The sequence below is a fragment of the Plodia interpunctella genome, chromosome 8 (genome assembly GCF_027563975.2).
Source record: "Plodia interpunctella isolate USDA-ARS_2022_Savannah chromosome 8, ilPloInte3.2, whole genome shotgun sequence".
Taxonomy (NCBI): domain Eukaryota; kingdom Metazoa; phylum Arthropoda; class Insecta; order Lepidoptera; family Pyralidae; genus Plodia; species Plodia interpunctella.
The window spans coordinates 6,223,202-6,244,321 of NC_071301.1; the positions used below are offsets into that span (position 1 = coordinate 6,223,202).

General features: G+C 32.7%; 1 protein-coding gene across 2 annotated transcripts in view; it reads right to left on the reverse strand.

The window, feature by feature from the left end:
- Window positions 1-272: 272 nt before the first annotated feature.
- The window catches only part of LOC128671788 (organic cation transporter protein-like), a 37,460-nt gene continuing 16,612 nt past the window's right edge, over window positions 273-21,120 (reverse strand). For both annotated transcript variants that reach the window (XM_053748547.2, XM_053748548.1), the window contains exons 2-7: window positions 4,783-4,964; window positions 4,017-4,348; window positions 3,212-3,532; window positions 2,315-2,945; window positions 1,915-2,039; window positions 273-1,466 (exon numbers count right to left, since the gene is read on the reverse strand). In XM_053748547.2, the coding sequence (XP_053604522.1) occupies window positions 1,400-1,466; window positions 1,915-2,039; window positions 2,315-2,945; window positions 3,212-3,532; window positions 4,017-4,348; window positions 4,783-4,964 (1,658 nt within the window). In that variant the 3' untranslated portion in view covers window positions 273-1,399. The remainder of the gene's footprint in view (window positions 1,467-1,914; window positions 2,040-2,314; window positions 2,946-3,211; window positions 3,533-4,016; window positions 4,349-4,782; window positions 4,965-21,120) is intronic.

Sequence of the window (21,120 nt, forward strand, 5' to 3'; positions counted from 1 at the left end):
TGGTTGACTGGCAAAAATACCTTTATCTTGTATTTTTTTAATTCGGTGCAAAAAAGTGTTTAAATAAATGACTAATTTATCCAAGTTTAGTCGGTGACCATGTTTTATAAAAGATGCCACTTTGGCAAATTTAGGCAACATATTAATTTCTGATGACCATTTTCTCATTCATTTTCACTTTACTGATTAAATAGTTAAAACGAGTCTTAAGCATATCTATTACTTAATTATCTAGTAACATGAAATAATTATTTCTTACTTTACTACTATGCTTATTGTTATTTTTTATAAAATATATGATAACAGGTACGAATAGACAATATTATCGAATGCTTAAATATTGTAATTTCTACATAACTTATTATACTATTTAAGTTACTGCTCTTAAAAATATACTTACTATGCTAAGACAAATGCAACATAACATGCACCCATACTATATAATATACGTATGAACTCGATAGACTACTCAATAATTTAATTATCGTTAAAGCACATAAATATAAAATATTAATCACAGTTTGTCTTATCTTTTGAATGATGTTAATCTCAAAGAACAAAAATGTATATGATAAATACTTCGGTAATTTGATCCTATACAAGATATATATACTGTATATCTATATAATGTCTATCTAATACAGGGTATTAAAAAACCTTTAAAAAAGTAACATACCTATATTCTGTTTGCTTTGAAGAGATTTCCACTAAATGCATCTATACTTATAGGTGTTTTTTAGACGCGTACAAGTAATAATCTCTTCAAAATAAATAACTTTAAACCAATTTAGTCACCCGCAATATATTTTGTCGTTTTCTAATATATTATATAGATAATACAATTTTTCAAAATGTGTTTTATAGATACTGTCATGGTTGACTGGCAAAAATACCTTTATCTTGTATTTTTTTAATTCGGTGCAAAAAAGTGTTTAAATAAATGACTAATTTATCCAAGTTTAGTCGGTGACCATGTTTTATAAAAGATGCCACTTTGGCAAATTTAGGCAACATATTAATTTCTGATGACCATTTTCTCATTCATTTTCACTTTACTGATTAAATAGTTAAAACGAGTCTTAAGCATATCTATTACTTAATTATCTAGTAACATGAAATAATTATTTCTTACTTTACATTGTTCATGGTACATTTTTAGGTAGGTAACAAACATACCAACACAAAGGCACACTAACATCTATTTTGTGTGAAAGTTCGGAAAATCTTTGCATTATTTCAAAAGCTAACTAATAATACAGTCTAAAAGATAAGTGGTAACATTAACATACATTCAGAATGTATCTAAATTATTAAATTCGTATTAATTTCTCACTTTTCATTCATTCATTATTTACACCACTGACTTTTTCAGTATATTTGGACTGTCACTATTGCACTACTAATGCCCTCTGTCGTCGGAGACTGTGAACGTTCCGTTGCACGGTAAAGTGTTGTCGAATGTAGGCCTGTAAAGAAAAGTTTAAATGTTACGTGACTTACATAGATGGCACCTCTAGTCAACAGTCAGTGTGCAAACAGTTCGCCAAAATTTGGTGGTATCGACGTACATAGCTGGTTTTTCATTGCGAAGCTCTCATTCGAAATACGGAATTTATGTTCATTATCATAGGCATCTGTCTGAGTTCGCGATAGTGTCAGATAGACAAGGATACCTGGCCCAGTGGTGATGGAGTCGCTGTTGTCTAATTAATTTGACAAGAAACCGATAGGTTGTGGGAGATACCGGCCCAATTGCGCTGTTATGCTCTCGTCAACACAGCGGAGGACTACGGAGCGCAATGTACCAATTGGGGCCAGGATAGAATTCAACAAAACCCGGTAGAGAGTGGTTTGTTATCGAGGAATTATTTCCTATAATTTTATTAGTAAGTAATATGTATTTATTGTACTTACGTGCTCCCTGAGCCGGCTGGTGCGGGCTTGTTGTTGGCTGTGTCAGGCAGCAGCAGCACGATACCGCCGCCCACCGCGCTCAACACGGCTATCGTCATCATTGGCAGGTGGACACTGAATGCCGTCTGCAAATAGATCATCGTTCTCAATCAAACCGCTTGGAAACTACAATCGGTTGAACCATGGAAACTACAATGCTGGAAACAACTACAAATACACGTCACTCGCTTTTTCTGCTGAATATATATATAATACAGAATATAAATAAAAAAATATATACCTAAGTAAATAAAAGTACTTTACTAGCAAGACATTATATATTGAATAACTAATTTTTGAATTGAAATGAGTCTACATTTCTGATTTTAAAACAATTCATGAGATTTGTTGAAAATCTTACCAGCCTCCATAAGTACGGTATTCCAATGAGTGCGAGACCCGCTGCTATTTGGCTTGCACCAACTCCGAGATTCCTTATGACAGTCGGGTAAAGTTCAGCAGTGAATATTGGCAGCATCATATTTGTCGAACCAATAGCAAACTTTCCAATCGTCAGACAAACTATCACAACCCAATCTTCTTTCAAAGACATCGTGAAGAGTTCGCTGGCAACGCAAGCCAATCCACAAACAACCATCGAGATAAAGGTTGGAATGCGTCTTCCAGCTTTCAAGAGTATTGGGATGCTAATAGCTATTGCTGGAATTTCTACTACAGCCAGAATTATAGACGTGACGTGCAAGTTTCCGAGATTGAAGTTCCCAATATTAAGCAAGAGTCCATAATAAGCGATCGTCATCGCAAACCAGGCGATGAAGAGGCAGACGGTCCTTTTTCTGAGGTTTCCTTTAAAAAGGAACAACACACTTATATCCGAGTTGCCCGGTTCAGGCTTTTGAGCCATAAGCATTTTGTCCAAATCAACTGGTACATCTCGCTTGTTAAATTTCGCAGCTTTCACTAAAATGGCTTTTGCCTCTTGTGTTCTTCCCATACTGAGCAACCATCTTGGAGATTCGGGCAACACAAACCTGAAAAATTAAAAATCTTCAAGACAACTAGTCTAGTACAATATTATTAATGATGAAGTGAAAAATTAAAAGCTTTACTTATCAATATCTTAGAAATTGCCATTTTAAATCAAAGAATCTATTAAATCGACTTTAAAATTCAATTCAAAGTACTTAAACAATTTGCATTTATAGGCATTCGCCTATTAATTAATTATTAATTATAATTGTGACAATTTTACTTTAGTAACACTGAGTAAAATGAAGATGCTAAGCAAAATACTCACCACAAACCAAGAAGCAAACATCCAGGAATAGACAAAGCCAGTGTCAAGTCCCGCCAGTTGGGGAGAACTAATGACAGAAGAGATACGATGATATACGCTAGAGGCAGAGGGAAGAAGTTGCACACTCCAGCGATAGTGACCCACTTGCCTCCCACCAGCTCCACAGACAACACAAATGCTGCATATACCACAGATACGGAAACCAGGCCCATGATCAGTCTCACTATGACGTATTGAATGAAGGAACGCACGAGCAAAGCCAGGATGGCCAGTGCGCTCTGAGCTATTGCCATGCCCATCAAAATGCGTTTGCGACCAAATCTGAAAAAAAGAATATTGAGATTTTTACACAGCAGTCTTCAGTCTTTTTTCATTCGAGAAAAAAGAAATAATAATAATAATAAGAAATAATAATGATAACATCCCCTTGTGAGATCCCATCCCCCTCTCTAGATAACTACAATACCTCATAATATAATTTTGAGACTTGTATTTAGTTTTTTTATGTCAAAATCTTTTTTTTTTTCATTTTTGTTGATCTAAAACAAATTTTCGATAAAAACTTATAATGATTTACTTTGTTGCAAATTATGATCATAAGTCATATAAAGTCATATCCCATTTTTGGAACTCTCATATCATACTATTTTAAAAGGAAAACTACATAACATTAACCACAAATCATATCTGAGAACATGTAATGACATCACACGATTCCTTTGATAATATTATGTACAAATATTTAGTTAGATAATTTTGGTCTAAATGCTCGTACAAATGTAACAGAATAATATTATGATCTTACTTGTCTGAAATCCATCCACCCACGACGCCCCCTATGCCAACACCAACTAAAAACACCACTTCAGCCAAGCTCGTGAGATGGGCTCTATCGCAAACGAGGCTCCATTCTGATATAATGGTATCTCCCACTTCTGACCGATCATAGTCCCAGGCGTCACACCTCACCAAGTCTGTGAATGGTGCTGTTCCATTTAAAATGCTGTCAGCGGTGACGTTGGGCAGAAGAATTCGAACGCTGCAGGCGTCCACAGGTTGACTATAGTTGATCCAGCTCTCGAGAGGTAGACTTGATAAATTTTCTGGTCTTCGACACCAGAAGTTTGTTGTTTTTGCCTGTAATCACATTATTATAAAAATAAGTAACACATATAGCTATTACCTGCGAATCCTCATCTGTAGGATTCCCCCTTGTTTTTTGTAGAACTTTTTTTTTTCTATTGCTTACCTTCACACATTTTATACCTATTTTTTGTCACAATTATTGTGCTCAGCAAGGCCGTTTTTCGAGATTTTGAACTGTGATGTTAGTAGCATAAATAAATGATACTCCGGTAAACCAGCTTTAATCGTGTTACGTACAAGTATGCAGTGTTATAGGAAACGACAGGATTTGATAATGTTAGCTATATAAATTGTAGCATCAACAATACACAAGAACTTATTCGTTTGTATTATTAATATTTATATTGTAACAAAAATGTTTGTAATAAGTATAATGTTAGAAATATAAGTACGTAACTAAAATTAATAACGTAATAAAACCTCACCGTAAACGTAGGCAGATAAATGTGGAAGGTGCAGGGGAAGGAGAACATGGCCAGCAAGAAGGTGATAAGCAATTGCCAGGACCCATAGTGGCCGATTACTGAGGAGACCACGTCCTCACTCTCCTCCACATCCAACGGCGGTACTTTCGACTTGTCTCGGTTCGAAACTTGGCTGGGGATTACTGAAAAAGAAAGCATTAATCAGTGGACTGCTATTAGCATTAACAATAACACTATCTATTGGTATTGTCATGTCTGTTTCCTATAGGGATAGGCAGGATTTCTACCTGTTATAATCCTGACAACTATAGTCATCGCTCGGCTTTATTTCATCAATTTTATTATTTTGTCTCAATTCTCGACTCTATTTTTGTATTTGGAATGAATTGAAGTTGAACTTTCATAATTTTTTTACTGCTGGGGTCCATTACCAAGTCTGTGCTTGCACGTATCAACATACGTGCAAGCACAGACTTGGTATATGTATATTCGTGCAAGGCCTTAGTTACCTATACACTTTGTCAGAGCGCTTCGAATTATTTTAATCTTCTTCTTCTTCTTGACCTTATCCCACTCATGTGGGGTCGGCACAATATGTAATTATTTTAATAAAACCCCATTATTCAGTTTTCGGATAAAGATCTATATTTAGGAAATAATTAATTCAAAATTATAATACTTCATTCTATTAATATTATAATGTTAAATTAGATCATTATTCTTAGACCGACCGGAAAGTTTCCAATGTTGTGTGTATCCATAATAATATTACGTAATTAATAAAAAATACCTGGCTACACTTTGTTTACTTCTTACTTGAATTATTTTCGGTATTTTCCACCATTTGCATATTATTACAATTACGATATGAAATATAATGGCCTGAATCACATAAGCAAAAACCTAAGTTATGAGTAGAGACTATACGAATCGAGAAATCTAGTAGCGTACGATTGGCCTACGGAAATTATAATAGCTTCTGAAGAGGACAATAATGACCCATCATTTCTAAAAACATCGGATATGGGCTTAAAATTCTTGGTAAAATTATAATTGTGGAATAATAAAAATAGGGACGAACTTGTGCAGAACGAAACGTGTCATTTTTCTTTAAGAAAAATAACAAAGGCGGTCTTTCGTGGGTCAAAGTGTAAAATTGTTCAATAAACTCTCTGTAGAGGCTATTAATTTGCCAATGCCAAAATTTAAATTATATATTAAAAATGCTTTAATGGCTAATGCTTATTACACAATTAGCGACTGATTTAAATGATAAAAAACCTTGGACCCTTCCTAAAACTTCTACCTCTCACACTTGATCTTACTTTTTTATTATTGTTTATATATTTTCTTGACATGTTCATTACATATATTTTGACATTTACTTGTAAAACATATACGTGATTTGTGATCTTCAAGTGTCTGAAAGTAACATTGGTATCTATTATGTTAGATTATGGAGATCGAGTATGTCATGCACACTCAAATGGTCAAACCGGTAGTGGCGTCGTGGATCGGGTCGGGAGGTTCCCTCTATTGTGGTTGAGCTTCGCGATGGCTGACTCACGCGTCAACTCGTGAACGGGTGCTGCCGGGGGAACTGGTCAGCTCGATCTTTTATTAAAAGTTTTTTTTGTTTGGTTAATTATACATATATATATATATATAGGTAAGGATATTTTCCTTTCATCAGCACTTGATCACAATCATAATATGTTTCAGTATACCTTTATACCTTTTGACTATGTACTTTATTGTGTACTTACATTGTTATATTACTGATAAAAAAATATACATAAATTTATATTTAAAAAATGGTAAGCCCTTCTGGCATAATAGGGACCAACACTGTTTGAATGAGTTTCTTTCGGCATTTCTTCTCAGCAGTGGTCGTTCCGAAATGCTAGTAGTTTGTAGCTTTGGTAAACATCATTTAATTTAGAATATGACGTGAAAAAGTGCCTGTGAAGGCCTAATTTCTGAATAAATGATTTGATTTTGATTTTGTTTCAAATTTTATTGTACCTGTGTTTCCTTATCTCTTTGCCTGAAGTGTGTACTCGTAAATGAGTTTTTTGAAATTAAACAACTTAACATTTATGGTTATGAGAACATAAAATGGGTAACTTAGTTTAAGATTATGATTTTACAACATGAATACAGTGTATACGTAGTAAGTACCTATATAGTAGTAGTAGTACGTAATACTATACTATACCCTCAAACGGGATGCATTACATACCTAAGTTAATTTGACATAAACAATTTTCACCTTCAAGCTGCATTAACAGCTAATTCACAAGTATACCTGTTATATGTTGCCTCTTTTCTATATCCCGGAAATATGGTATATTGGCCGTAAAACGTTTAAAGTACCATGTAGAATCATCAATTTCCACTCAATTAATGCGTACCAACGTCCGTATAGCGTATGCAGTGATCATTTCATTTCCACCACATTTTGTGGACCTGCGCCACTTGTCCAGTTAACTTGGCTGAATACTTTAATTTTCATATGATTGTAGCAGCTACTGTCCAAGCCAAGTAGATGTGTTTAATTTTAATTACATGTCTGCAATACATGTGTATCGCGTGCCACGTGGCGTTAATTTATTTATCAATAAAAGCGCAAGAGCATGATTTATCGTAAAATAAATTTTAAAATATACGCAACTAGCGATTGGGCTCGGCTTCTCACGGGTCATTTATGTATGTATAAACCTACAGGAATAAAATGTCTAAATTACAGCTGAAAACTATATCAAAACCCGTTGCGTGGTTTATAAGAAGAAATCTTGGAAACAGACAGAGGCGTATGTAGTTAAATTCCAAACAAAATGCCTGCCTACATAAGTTTTACAGAAGTATTAGTACGTACCCATTTATGTTCTACTATATTTAAAAAAAATATCTTACTTTAATATAAAAAAATATTCCTTGTACCTAATTTTATTGTCAGTTAAATTATACAATGATTTTATTTTATTTTTTTGTGAAAGGTAAGTGTTTTTTGATGAAAAAAGTAATGCATAATTTGATCGGTCCATATCATGTCGATATGCTTTCTAAAATTACGCTTGCATGCGCGGACGCCTTGACAATGATCTTCATTGGAACGGTAATGACCCACACAGAATCACTGTCAATACTATATGATGCACTGCGCATTCATGTGCTAATTAGTCTGTGACCTTCTGTTTACTGTGCAGTGTTGCTGTATTTCAAATATCAAATAGTTACTTTTTAATTTAGGTGGTATGAAATACGAAAAATATACATTACACAACATTATACGTTTTACACATTACATATTCACACATTTCAGATTCGATAGATCCGAAAAAAAAATTCTCATTTTATGTTCGATTATCATCCATGGAGGAGTTTTCTGATATCGAAATATCTATAAATAAGATACCTATTGAAAAATACAGATTCTCGAACTCTCTGAAAGAATATTTAATATAGGGATCAGTTTTTTATTTTAGCGTTGTTGCTTCGCGGAATTTCCGCAAGCGGCAAACGCGTTTCGCATACGTGGTTGTTCTTATATAAAATACGACTGAAGCCATTTTTATACGGTTTTTACTAATAGTGCTTAATGTTAATGGTTTCTAGTAGTAAAACTATGTCGATATATATTTAAAATTTGCTTATTTTGTTTATATAGGTACGCCTCGCATCTCAAAACTACACCCGAATAGTGTGTATGCTGTATCAAAATCGATACTGTCGAAAAGTTAGACAATATATATGATAAATGATAAATATATATGATAAACATTTTCAAAGAAAAATTTCTCACTGTTTGTAACTTGACGAAATTTACAGAAAAAAGGCTTGGTAAATAAATAGACTCAAAGTGATTAATTTACATCAGTAAGTTACCAATAAGCAATAAAATAAATATTGCAATATAGCTTTTATGATTTTTATGTTCAAAGTTCAGACAACATACCAAAGCATCCAAATTTGTCACACGACCTAGTGAAACGGCAAATATATTTATACATCGTGCTCCTACGGATATGACAATTGCAGGGCTCGTACTTACGTAGATTATGCGTAGTTTTACTAGCAAATAGAGAGCATAGGCGTCATGCGTCAAGACATTATTCTTCATCTCGTGGACAAGGCTCGTTTGGGGCCAAGGTTGGGAATATCGATTACAGAATCGCGATTTGCACGGCTGGATTAACGCTAACTAGAGAAACAATAACGGTAATGCGTGATTTGTATAGTTCAAGCGTCATTAATTAATTTAGATCTATATGAAAGGCAGAAATTCAGGTTTCTATTAATTATTGCTTTTCATTGCGTCTTTCAGTAATTTATCAATGTTGTTTTCTTTCAGAAACACGTTAGGCTGCCGCATTGTTTGCTGCAAATGGTTCTGTTAGTCTCGCAGATTCCGAAAATTGTGTTTTTGGACTGGTTACGTCAATATTTAGATAAATACTGAATTTGTTGTTGAAGTTATTGCTTGCATGCAAGTACACAACTGAGCACATTGTTTTAACTGTAACCCCTTTCACCTTTTTTTTAGTATAAAAATACAAGCAAATGAATACAAATCATCAATAAAATATCAGGAAATATATTAATGTTTGAACACACTAGATGGGAAGATTTTATTGTAGCTTATAACTTGATCTTTTTACCTTTATCTGCATTTGTGAACAGAGTGGGCAAGGCAGGCTGTTCATAGAGTATTTTTAAACGGAATGTCGCAATAAGATCAATTAAAACTGCATTCAAATTGAAACGTGAGAATTATGCGTGTTAAGAAACGTTTTGCATCGGGCTTTATTAGACCGACAATTAGATTTATTAAACTATTTAAACTTGTGCAATATATTTATGCGTTTTGGTATATTGCACAACTTTAAATACTCAAGTTCAAGTTCACATAACAATAAACCTAATGAAAATTAAAACAAAATTACATACACGTATATTGTTACTGTGAAAATTATCCACATTGCGAATTTAAAAACTACTTTGAGATCACTGGTATTTTTAATTACAATTCATGTAAAATTGTTGCTTAAAAGTAACTTTGGCATATTATAAACATGATTCAATAACTTGTTATAATTTTCCTACCTGTCAATACATTCACACGCTGTATGTAAAACATACTATCAAAACAATTCTGAATAGGTACGACTTGTGACTCTTATTCTTCAAATCTTATCCATATCTAAGTATATTAATTTGCCCCTATTTAACTAATCTATGGACAATGACCTACTTTCTATATTCTTGCAATAAGTTACAAAACAGCTATCAATAAAAACTACATAATAATTGGGTTTTCGTTTTTATCATAATGGTTAGCATGTAACCTTAGACTAACTTAGACTAAACCTTAGACTAAATTCATTCCCTGTTATTCATGACAAGTTAAAACTTACACTAAGCATTTTTTTTTTGATCTTTTTTTGTCAATTTCAAATTATTTAAAGTGAGATAGTGACATTTTTTAGCTTAGTATGTGTTATAACTTTTTTATGTTCAAAATAAAACATCTTTATTTAGGTAAAATTTGATATAAATCATATATAGTTATCAAATAGAAAAAGGTATTAGGATATGATGTCAGTTGGATGTCATAATATCAAATTTCCATGACTTCGTCTCCAAAACGCGGAAAAGAAATTGTAAACAAGTTGTACACTTCATAAAAACCTAATCAATTAGGCACAAATCACTTTGATGAGTTGTGTTCAGTTTCCTGATAAAATGTTAAGAAAAAAAACGATTGCAATCTAACGTTCCACTCCAGTCCATTCGTTGGTTCAACAGAAGTGTCCTAACATCTAGTGACCTGTTAAATTGAGTTTCACTTAGTAAACAGCCAGGGCCACATGTTTACAAAATTATTGTCTTCATTGAATTCACATCTGCATAAGAACAATATACCTATAAGGATTTGTTTCTATAGTCATTTTTTTATGCAATCAACTCGTTGTTTTCTTCTGTAATATATCTATCTGTCTCTAATTCATAGAAGATAAAGGTTCAATTTTATAAAATTATTGAGTTCTCAAAATAATATTATTTCTTGGGCTAATTAATCTCACGCAAGGACTTGGACAAGGACAAGACAAGACAAGGATTGTCACGATTGTATGATTGGCTAACATCCTCGTCTTCAACACATTGGTTCATTCCAGCCCTGGTATTACTAACTCAGATCTCTGAGTCAACTTGCAGTGGGACCCTACACTACGCGGCCTAAAAGCCGGATGCAAGAATGCATTTATTGTTGTAACAATTGTCTCTGACCTGTCTGAGGTAATTTTATAATCAGCGTGTTCTATATTGTACCACATGAAATAGACAAGTTAAATACTCGCGAGGATGTTGATAAAATCATTGCGTGCCACAGAAATCTTGAACTGAGATTGATTTCCCTTTTAACGAATATTACGTGTCGACCATGTATAGTGTCGGACTATTCGTATTAAATTATCAGTTTTCTTATTAATTAAGATCGCAGCTAAGTATATTGATATTGATTGAATTTCTTCAATGTCCAATATCTCAATTTCAAATTTCCACCATTTCTCATTTGGCTTTACTTTATGTAAAGTTGTTATTTTCTCTCTCAATATAATCATCAATATCATTTTATTTCAAGGTTACATTTAAAGAATACATGTTATAATGGTTAACAAACCTCAACAAACTCTAACTTCTAAATTCTATACACAAACCACACATGACCACAAGAGGACATTGATTTTCCCTTTTAGAATTATTTTCCTTAACCACAATAACGACGAAATGACCACATAATTAGATTATACCGAATCGTGAATATTAATAATATTGTTTTCGAGAATTTATATCCTGATCACATTTCTAGGTAAATATATTAAGATACTCGTATAAATTATAGCATCCTCTGATTAGTAACTATTACCTAAGTAATATTATAATTATAATTAATATGTCTTACATTTAATATGAAATTATGCATTATGGTTTTATAAATTATATTCGTTGCTTCAAATTAGAAATCTATGCAAACTTTCTTGCTTTCTTGCGACAAAATGAGTGATGATAACTAATAATTGCAAACTTGAATGTTATTAGAGCCACTACTACGGTCTTAAAAGTGGGCACGGTTTTGTTAATGAAAAAACACGGTCACTCCCGTATGATTGATTATCGACGAGATACTCAACTATAGTTTCCATCTTCCAGAAGACCCTTTTCAAGCCCGTGCCGCGGTCATATCAGTGTGGTATTATAATAAAACTAAACCGGGAATTAATAACTGTTAATATTCATGATCCCTGATAAGGGCAATAAGGTAGCCAGATTTCTCTTCATTTCCATAAGCCAGAATGTTTACCAAGCCGCTCGTTGTATCCACACATTCAGTAATAGCCCGCGGGGTGATGTGAGAATGTGAGGCGACACTATACGAGTCTGCGTTAGGGTCGACTCCGGAAGCAAACGTGCTCAATGAGACTGATTTGATGCGATGTACATACAACACACAACAAGTCCTTCAGATTCATTGAATATTCGCCACTATTACCTACGCATAGAGGTCCATGCAGGTTAAAATAAAGTGAAGTTGACTGTACGTCGGTCACTGTTCTGGTTACTCATAACATGCAGCGGTGCAACTTATAACATATCAGTGAACGTGACTTCGCTTTTATTTGACTATCCAAAACAGAGTATGATCAATGTTTTCAGGGTTCATGTAGTACGTATTATTACATTAAAGCATTTCAGTACCTTCATAGCTCTCTTGACGGAACTACTGGAACAAAAAAGGGAGAACAAAGCTTATTTCCTGATTTTTAATGTACTTATTTGTTATAATTTTGAATTTACCTTACAAAAAGCAAGGCACAGCGTAGTGGTTACATATAAGTATGTTTATGTTTTATGTACACAAATAATAAATAATGCGATATCTGTAGGAGAAATGGGAGCATTTAATTATAGCGATAGCGATATAACTTACATTGTTATCGCAGTAAAAATTATAACTGATCATATTGATTCATTACTGCATGCTAGTTTTTATTTATTCCCATCAATATTTCTTTTTGTTATCAAGCCATTATTATAGTGTTGTTGTTTATTTGTCCTTAAATATACTGTCCTCGCTGAGAACTTTCCTTTTATATTTTCCTCAAAATAAAAAAATATATATGTATAATATTTATATTATTATTAGTTATTAGAGATCGGGCGACATGAATCTTTGACCCAGCAGACAGTTAACATTGAACTGTCAAATTAAATTCTTCCCACGAAGCGACTATATTTTGTGTTTTGCATAATTTTAGTGCAGTAAAATATTCTTATAATTTCAACTTAGTAACCTATATATATATATAATAAAAACATACGTGGGCTATGTCTGTACATGAAGATATTAAAGAAAAATAATTATGGCGGGTCTTTACCGGACTAATAGAAGCCAAAACATTTTTTTTAGAATTTTTATCTGTCTGTATGTTTATTCACGCATCTCGCAAAAACTAAACTGAATCGAATTTGATGCGATTTTCAAAGTTGTATAGCAGATGGTCTAACTTAAAATCTGGTATAGTATATGCCTAGAACTCGAGCTATTGACATAATAAGTTTGAGCGTATGCACGAAATAAATGCAGGCAAAGTCGCGGGCAAAAACTAGTGTTGTTATAAAAATACATTATATTTACATAATCATGTACATGAAGCGAACTGGTTTCAATTAACATCTTTAGTTCAATCAAAAGACAGAATTCCTGATGTTGAAGACCGTGGTTCAAAAAATGACAGTGTGAAGGTGGGTAAGTCATAAGTATTATGAGTGTAGTTTTAGTAATAAAGTAATAATATATGTGATTACTCTGCCGTTGGTCGTTGTAAAGATAATTCTGAATTGTTGTTGTTTCTCCATGGCAATACTAAAATATAACATTTTTGTTTATCACACCTAAGCATAACGAATGTTTGCTGTCAGTATGTTTATCTGCAACAACCGTGCGATCCACTCAGCCATAAGTAGTCTACTAATCCGAGCATGCGGGCCTAAAGAGATGAAGGTTGGGATCCATGTCTTTTACAGTCAATCGAGTTAACGAATGGAGATGAGCTAATACAATAAAATCGCATTTGCTTCCGTCCACCAATTTAGTTCGAGGGTCCGAGTTCAGCGTCGCGCGGTAACGGTCCGAGCACCGTTTGGTACAGAGGTAAAATTGCTAAGTACTGTTTAGCAACATATCATTTTCTTCCTACAATTTTATATGCCTTAACGAAAGAAAAAACGAATTACAAAGGTAAATCTTAGGTCAAAGTTCCCAGGATAAAGAAAACTTTTAGTGATCTGATGAGATATGCCAAATTAACCATATGTATCTACTGTATGAATGTGGCTGAGGAAGAAACCAGGATAAGGCTCAGATGAGAAAGATAAAACTATGTAACTAAAATGTACTCACTACACGCCTACACGTTAACAAATAACTGTATATAAACTGTTTAGCTACGCTGTGATGTGGAACAAGACAGCATCACAAAAGCCTTTGTATAGTTGTAATAAGGCAACAAAAATTGTAATTTACATAGATAGGTATTAGGCTGAGGATAGATGACGTAGTTACTACTTAGGTGATAGGTTTAAAAAACATCTGTGTTGTTATCTGTGTTGGTATCTTGTTTATGTATAACGATTATTTTAAATTTGCATACCCGTGGACGGTGAAACACGTAGTTTTTCTTTTAAGTTTTTCTTTTAACACCACATAAATGTAAAGTCATATTTTTGCACATAAATAATCTTTGTCTGTGTCTTTGTATTCTATGACTATCAACGAGCTCATTTAGGTATAGGTAGGAACCTGAAATCATTTTTACTGTTATTAAATGCCAAATAAACCATAACTACATATAAATAATCTACTTAATTGTAATATTTACTGAATTGAATTAATTTAGTTGGATCGTACCCACGCGTCTACATATAAAAGATGTTTTATGACGCCATACGTTAACATGAAGGGTTCCTGGCCTCTCTGAATACCTGAGTAGACTGTGAAAGAGTCCCCTGAACGACAGCGTTATTTATTCAGCAAGCCTAGAGACTGCCGAGTCTAAACATCACGTAGACGGAATTATTACATTCCGCAAGCGAACCATGTCTGGAGACCATATATAAACATTGTATTTTATCGTGCATTTTGTGTTGATAATTGTATTTCGTGTAGGAAAAAGTTGAAAATAAATTTTCATCTCTTAGGCAGACTTGTTAGATTAAATTGAAGACCTGAAAAATGTTCTGTATCTGAGCGATTGGCCAAACGTAGTTGAACAATAGGCAAAAGATAATGAAGACATTTTACAGTATAGCGTGTCGTCAAGAAGCATCATTTGTAGAAAACTACAGAGATAAAGACTAGATTATATTTGCCTGTATGTCTCTGTAATGTTTACAGACAATTGTAGTGTCCTCGGAACGACAATCGTGTAGATAACTATTTGCTTTTATTGTGAATTAACCATTTAAGCATGTGTGATTACAAAATTATCTTACTCTTTGTACAATTATTATCTTACTTTTTTATATTATACCTACTGTAGATGTCGCCATAAGTTTTTAGATAAATCAAAACAGTAATAAAAAATAGGCAATACTTTTTATTTCTTCAACAAAACTGTACATTAAAGATTTACATAATCTCTCAAGCTGTAAAACGGTTTGTCGGCAGTTATTCTCGTGAAACTACTTGTTCACTTAACATAATGCAAAAATCTTGAATATACAAATATAGGGTAGATATAAGCAGTACTTATCGGTTATGTACGTTCTATTAGGTTCTCTGCAACTGTCTGACTGAATTATTAAAGCTAGTAGATACTGGTACGTTATTATTGTATTCTAAACCGTGACAAGTATCTTATGTACTATTCCTATAGATGGACATTTGTATGTTCCTTTCACAAACTTTGCAATTTTATCTCGAGGCCTAACTATAATAATTATAAGTGCTATTATTATCCAATGTTTGCAACATCTTTTAGGTGAAGGGCGACATCTAGAAATTGCATATTGCACATTGCACCGGACAAAGGTGAGCGGATCTTGCCTCATGATAGAAACCTATGATCAGAAGACACGGCTGCTTGAACCGAATAATATGAATCGATCATATTTAACTTGTCAGGCGACTGTGTCTGAAGGTCTTCTGTTATATCCATTATCCATATATGAGACTGAATTAGTATAGATTACATAACCAGTCTACAGATGCGTGTAAAAGCGCCTGTTATGAGAGCTTTAGGAAAAGAATTTCAAAGAAAATCGATGTACCTAAGTGTAAGACAAAATTACCTATTAAATTAAAGTAAAAAGTTTTTTCTTACATTGATCAATCAAGGCGTTGATTCAAATCATTAGCTTACGGAAGGTTAGATATCCTAATAGAAAATGATAATCTACGTCTTACTCTGTTATGCAGATAAAATAAAAAAAAGAATAATAAAATCAAGACACTTACGTACACCTAAACAGACCAAATATTATTGTTAATTTTTTTGGACTTGTTTACAGTGGGAGTGATTAATTAAGCCAAAATGTTATTTAAATAGATTGGGAAAGATTAATGTTAACCTATATAACGATTGTTTGTCAACATAAATATATTATGACCTTGACTTTTGAAATCTCCAGGAAGTGCGGAAGCGCGGAAGTGACTTCCGTAGTCCGCGTGTCCTGAAGTAGTTTGGCCCAGATACCGACCGGTCGGCGCACTGGGCGTCATTGACTTTTCCTCTCGCGAAATGATAATGATAATCTCTGTGAACTACAGTGAACTTTGTGTTTATTTACTTTTGTAATAAAATTCATAGTGCCTGTTACTTTTTCATTTATAAAGAAAATAGTGTTTGTTTGATTCGAAAATAAAGTCGCTTCCCGCTGTCTGTTTGCTTAGATCTTTAAAACTAACGAACGAATTTTGATGCAGGTTCTCGTAGATAGTGTGATTCTTGAGGAAGGTTTAGGTGTATAATTTATTATGATTTTACGTGATCGAAGCCGAGAAGGGCCGCTAGTTACAATTAAAAAAAAAAAAAAACAGTCGTACATAATAATCTCCTATTTTGGAAGTCCATAAAAATACTATTTGGGTATTTTCTTGGGTTTCTTTACATTTATTTTTTTAAATAAATACAATATTATACGGGCAATAAAAATATTAGATAACCTTCTGTACCAATAGCTACCGAATTATGAAACGAATTAATTTTTACTTCTTTATTGAAATCAAAACTTATTTATTACCTTACTTACTGTATTTACGACCGACTATGAAATACTGAACGTAAATTGATGTCATATAAGATTATACGATTCATAAAATTTTACTATTTCCAAGTTGCCTAATGTTTTCATAACTACGGCGACCCTATTCGTAATTGGTACTGAAAAACTGAATTACTGCAAGGGAGGTGACATAAATAGCAGCAGGTGACAATATAATAAAGGTTTGTAATGTAATGTTGTGAATAAATAAAGTGAAGCGTACTTTAGCAAAACCAGGATATAAAGGTTTATGTTACATATTTTTATCAGCGTATATTATTTCAAGATTGTTTAAAGTTACCACTTAAACTACATATTCGTGTAAACTTATACCTACACAATATAATCTAACCTGACAAGGAAAACTTCCTTATTGTCAATTATTGTATGACGTCAAGTAATATTATGTATGAATAAATTAATTAATAGAAATCACATTAAAAATTTAAGAAATACCGACTCCAAAGTTCGTGGCACCTATCGTCGGACAGAAAAAAACTGACGGTTACCAAACGGCTGAACATATATTAAGCAAACTAAGCTAAGAACAATTACTGTCTAAATTCTCTTTAAAATAAATTCTCTTAAATTCTCTTTAAAATAAAAAATAAAACCCAGATAAAAATCTGTTCAGCCGTTTGGCTGCTACCGTATGCCACGGACAGACATATATACACAGACACGAGACAAAATAATGGAACGATTGAGCTAAGCACGGGCGCATAAAATAGTAATAACTTCGTAATTGTAGATATAACTTTATTCGATTATATCATTGCGGAAAAAAGTGCATTGTCGCATTTCATTGCCCTTACACTTGAGGGTGGTTGAGGCCTTGACTTTTGCCGCTATTTCCTAAATTGAAACAATTAAGCTAAAGACACGGATTCTGTAATTAAAATATACCTAATAAGGTCATTGTTACTCTTAAAATTTTGGTATAACATGATTACGGTACGGTACAGATACGGTGATTTCCTATTTATTAGTGTTATTCGTCAAATAGTTTGGAAAAGGTAATAATTTCTTAGGTATTAAATTTAAAAATTATAATATGTCTTTAAATATTTAGATAAAAGTAGAACATTTAAAATATATGTTTTTCCGAAACCACAATATACACCTGTGCCATTAAATGCCATGCGCCATGCGTTTTTTTCGGGCGGGCTTGAATCAATTTTAATAGAGAAACAATATAAATAAACAAATTATAGAAATTGCAATAAATATATACAGCCGAAACTAACACAATAATAATAACACTGTCTGTGTTATTATTATAATAACATATTGCTTGGTTACAAACTACTTCCCTCCAAATTTATGAAGATAAGCAATTAATTTTAAAGAGCTTGTAATAATTTACCTTAAATTTATTTTATCTTTTGATCCTTATTTATTTGATCTTATATTGGCAAGTCTGCTGAGCTACTTACTATACGTCAGAACATGATTAGCACTAATAAATCTTTTAGATCCACATAATTTCAATTAAATTTTCGTGTACATGTAGAGATGGTTTTACACCTTGTTTATGTCCAGGCTTAAATCCACCTTTATATTAGGTATCGAATACATAATAATAAATAATGATATATATTCTGTATTTTTATTTAACCAATAGAAAAAGCATCCAAATAATCGGCGATGTCGACTGCACATCCGATTTAATCCTAAAGTTACACTTTTTCGTGAAATGTAATTTGGAAAGTTACATTTCACGAAGAAGTGTAACTTTCCAAATGTGGGATAGAGAGCAATTCAACCTTAAATTTCTTAAGGAATAGACCAGCACTTTACTACTTTATAATATCTCCAACGGCCTTATAATTTTTGCTGCAAATTAAAGTTACTTTAAAACAGTACAGGCTTAAACTAAAATTAGTTCTGTACTCTTCTACCTACGCATTTATATAGTGAAATACCTACGTTTTAATTTATCCACTGATTTCGTTAATTATAAGGTTAACAATATTTTAATTGTGTAACAATAATGTTCAAGAGTTATGTTAGTAAAATTTTCGCCAGGAAGGTTTTACTATAAGTAGATTTAAATCAAACAATAACAGTCCATTGAATAAGATCTCAATAGTCACAGATAATATTTGACTATCCCCAATATGGAGTGCGGTACTAAAGATTAACGTCACATTAAGTTGTGTTATGAATAGATTATGTAGAAGGAACAAAGCCTGTAGGTTCCGCAGAGATCTCATACATCACTGTTTGCGGAATTATCTCGACCTTTTTATCTTTTTCCTCGTGTAGATAATAACCCTGAGAGTCAAGTATAACTGCATATGCATGCATAGACTAATTTCTTCGATTAGCTGCCCCTCTCGGCCCGGAAGTAACGTACACATTGGCATAATCTTATTGGGTTTATGATTTATCAGTGATTACAAGAATTACTTGCTTCACCTATTGATCAAAGGGTAACTTAAACAGAAAGTGAACGATTTGAGTATAAACTTATTTAATATATTGTAATCTGTCCTACAAAAAAAAAGAATGAATGTCAGCCGGTGAGATTTATTAGGTACGTCGTATTTTTTCGAATAAAGCGGCGAGCAATTGCATCTATATAATATTTCCAAAAGACAGATTAATTAAACAGCTTACAGTCCCATTCATACAATAAATAAGATTAGATACAAGTAATAATGTTACTAATTTTAACACGCACTTATCTCATACTTTGAGTGTACCACGTAACACAGTTTGTTTTGTTAATCTCTACCTATATATTCTCCTATTTCTGCCAATCGCGGAAAAGAAAAAGATTTTGTTTTTTCAGATTACATTTTCCGGAAAGATTCATCAAATAGTTAACAATATTAAAAATAGTAAATAGTTCTATTTCATGAATAATATTATAGTACGAGTATAATAAAATCAGTTCTTATGGGCCATTGTTTTATATTATTTTTACGTAATAATTTTGATCACAGACTTTTTTATTTATTTTAATGCCTTGTCATCTAATGAACTGGGTTATATTTTTTTTTATAAGTCAGTCAGTTTTCCGCGTTTATTTTGTAAGAGCCGAAGTTATTTTCAAAAAGGAATTATACAAACTTCTAACAAATATGCTACATTTACGAAACATCACGATTTCCGGCTAAATGCAATTTTTTATTTAGAAAACAGATAATAAAAGAAAGAACAGGTTTGGTATGGGCTCGTCTCCACATTATTGAACTGCAGTGATGCACGGCCGCCGCTGATTGCAATACGTAGCTACTGCGCCGACCTCTTGATTGAAACTATTACTTGTAATATTTCTATATCAGTCCATACAATTATATCTTACGTTTGTATTAATATTATCAATATTAATATAAACGTAGAAGCTTTTGAGTATGTATGTTACTGTTTCACGAAAAATCTACGTGGCAGATTTTGATACTTTCGATATTTTTTATCCCAATACTCCCATGGGAGCGAAGCACTGGTATTGTAATATTGTAACTTTACTTCTTCCTATGTCTAGAAGCGAAAAATAAAACATAAGCAGAACGCAAAAGACAATCAAGGGCAACAATCGATTTTTATTGATGAAGGTTTGCTGTCGGCACGTACTGAATATACGACAATGTTTCCGTAGTTTGTAAAAAAGAATCAATAAACAGGATATGATATCTTTTTTGCTATTCAGTTCATGTAGATAAGAGGAAGAGGAAGAAATATGAGAAATAATGACACAAATAGAAAATTGCGAATTTAAATATATAACCGTCAACTCGGTAAAACTAGAAAAGGACCCCCGCAAAACTCGAAACACCTGAGTATTTGGCGATTGTAAAAGTAATGTTACAGGTACTAGAAAGATTTTAGTTTTTATTCCTTGAAAAATTCAAAAAAAAAAATGGGAAAATTCATAGCTTGTTTAGAGAGCACAAAATACTTAGATAATAGTCGAATATTTACTATAATTATGTAGTGAATCTAAAGAATTCATACTTTATAATTCAATTAGTATACATTAACAAACAATACATATATTTTATG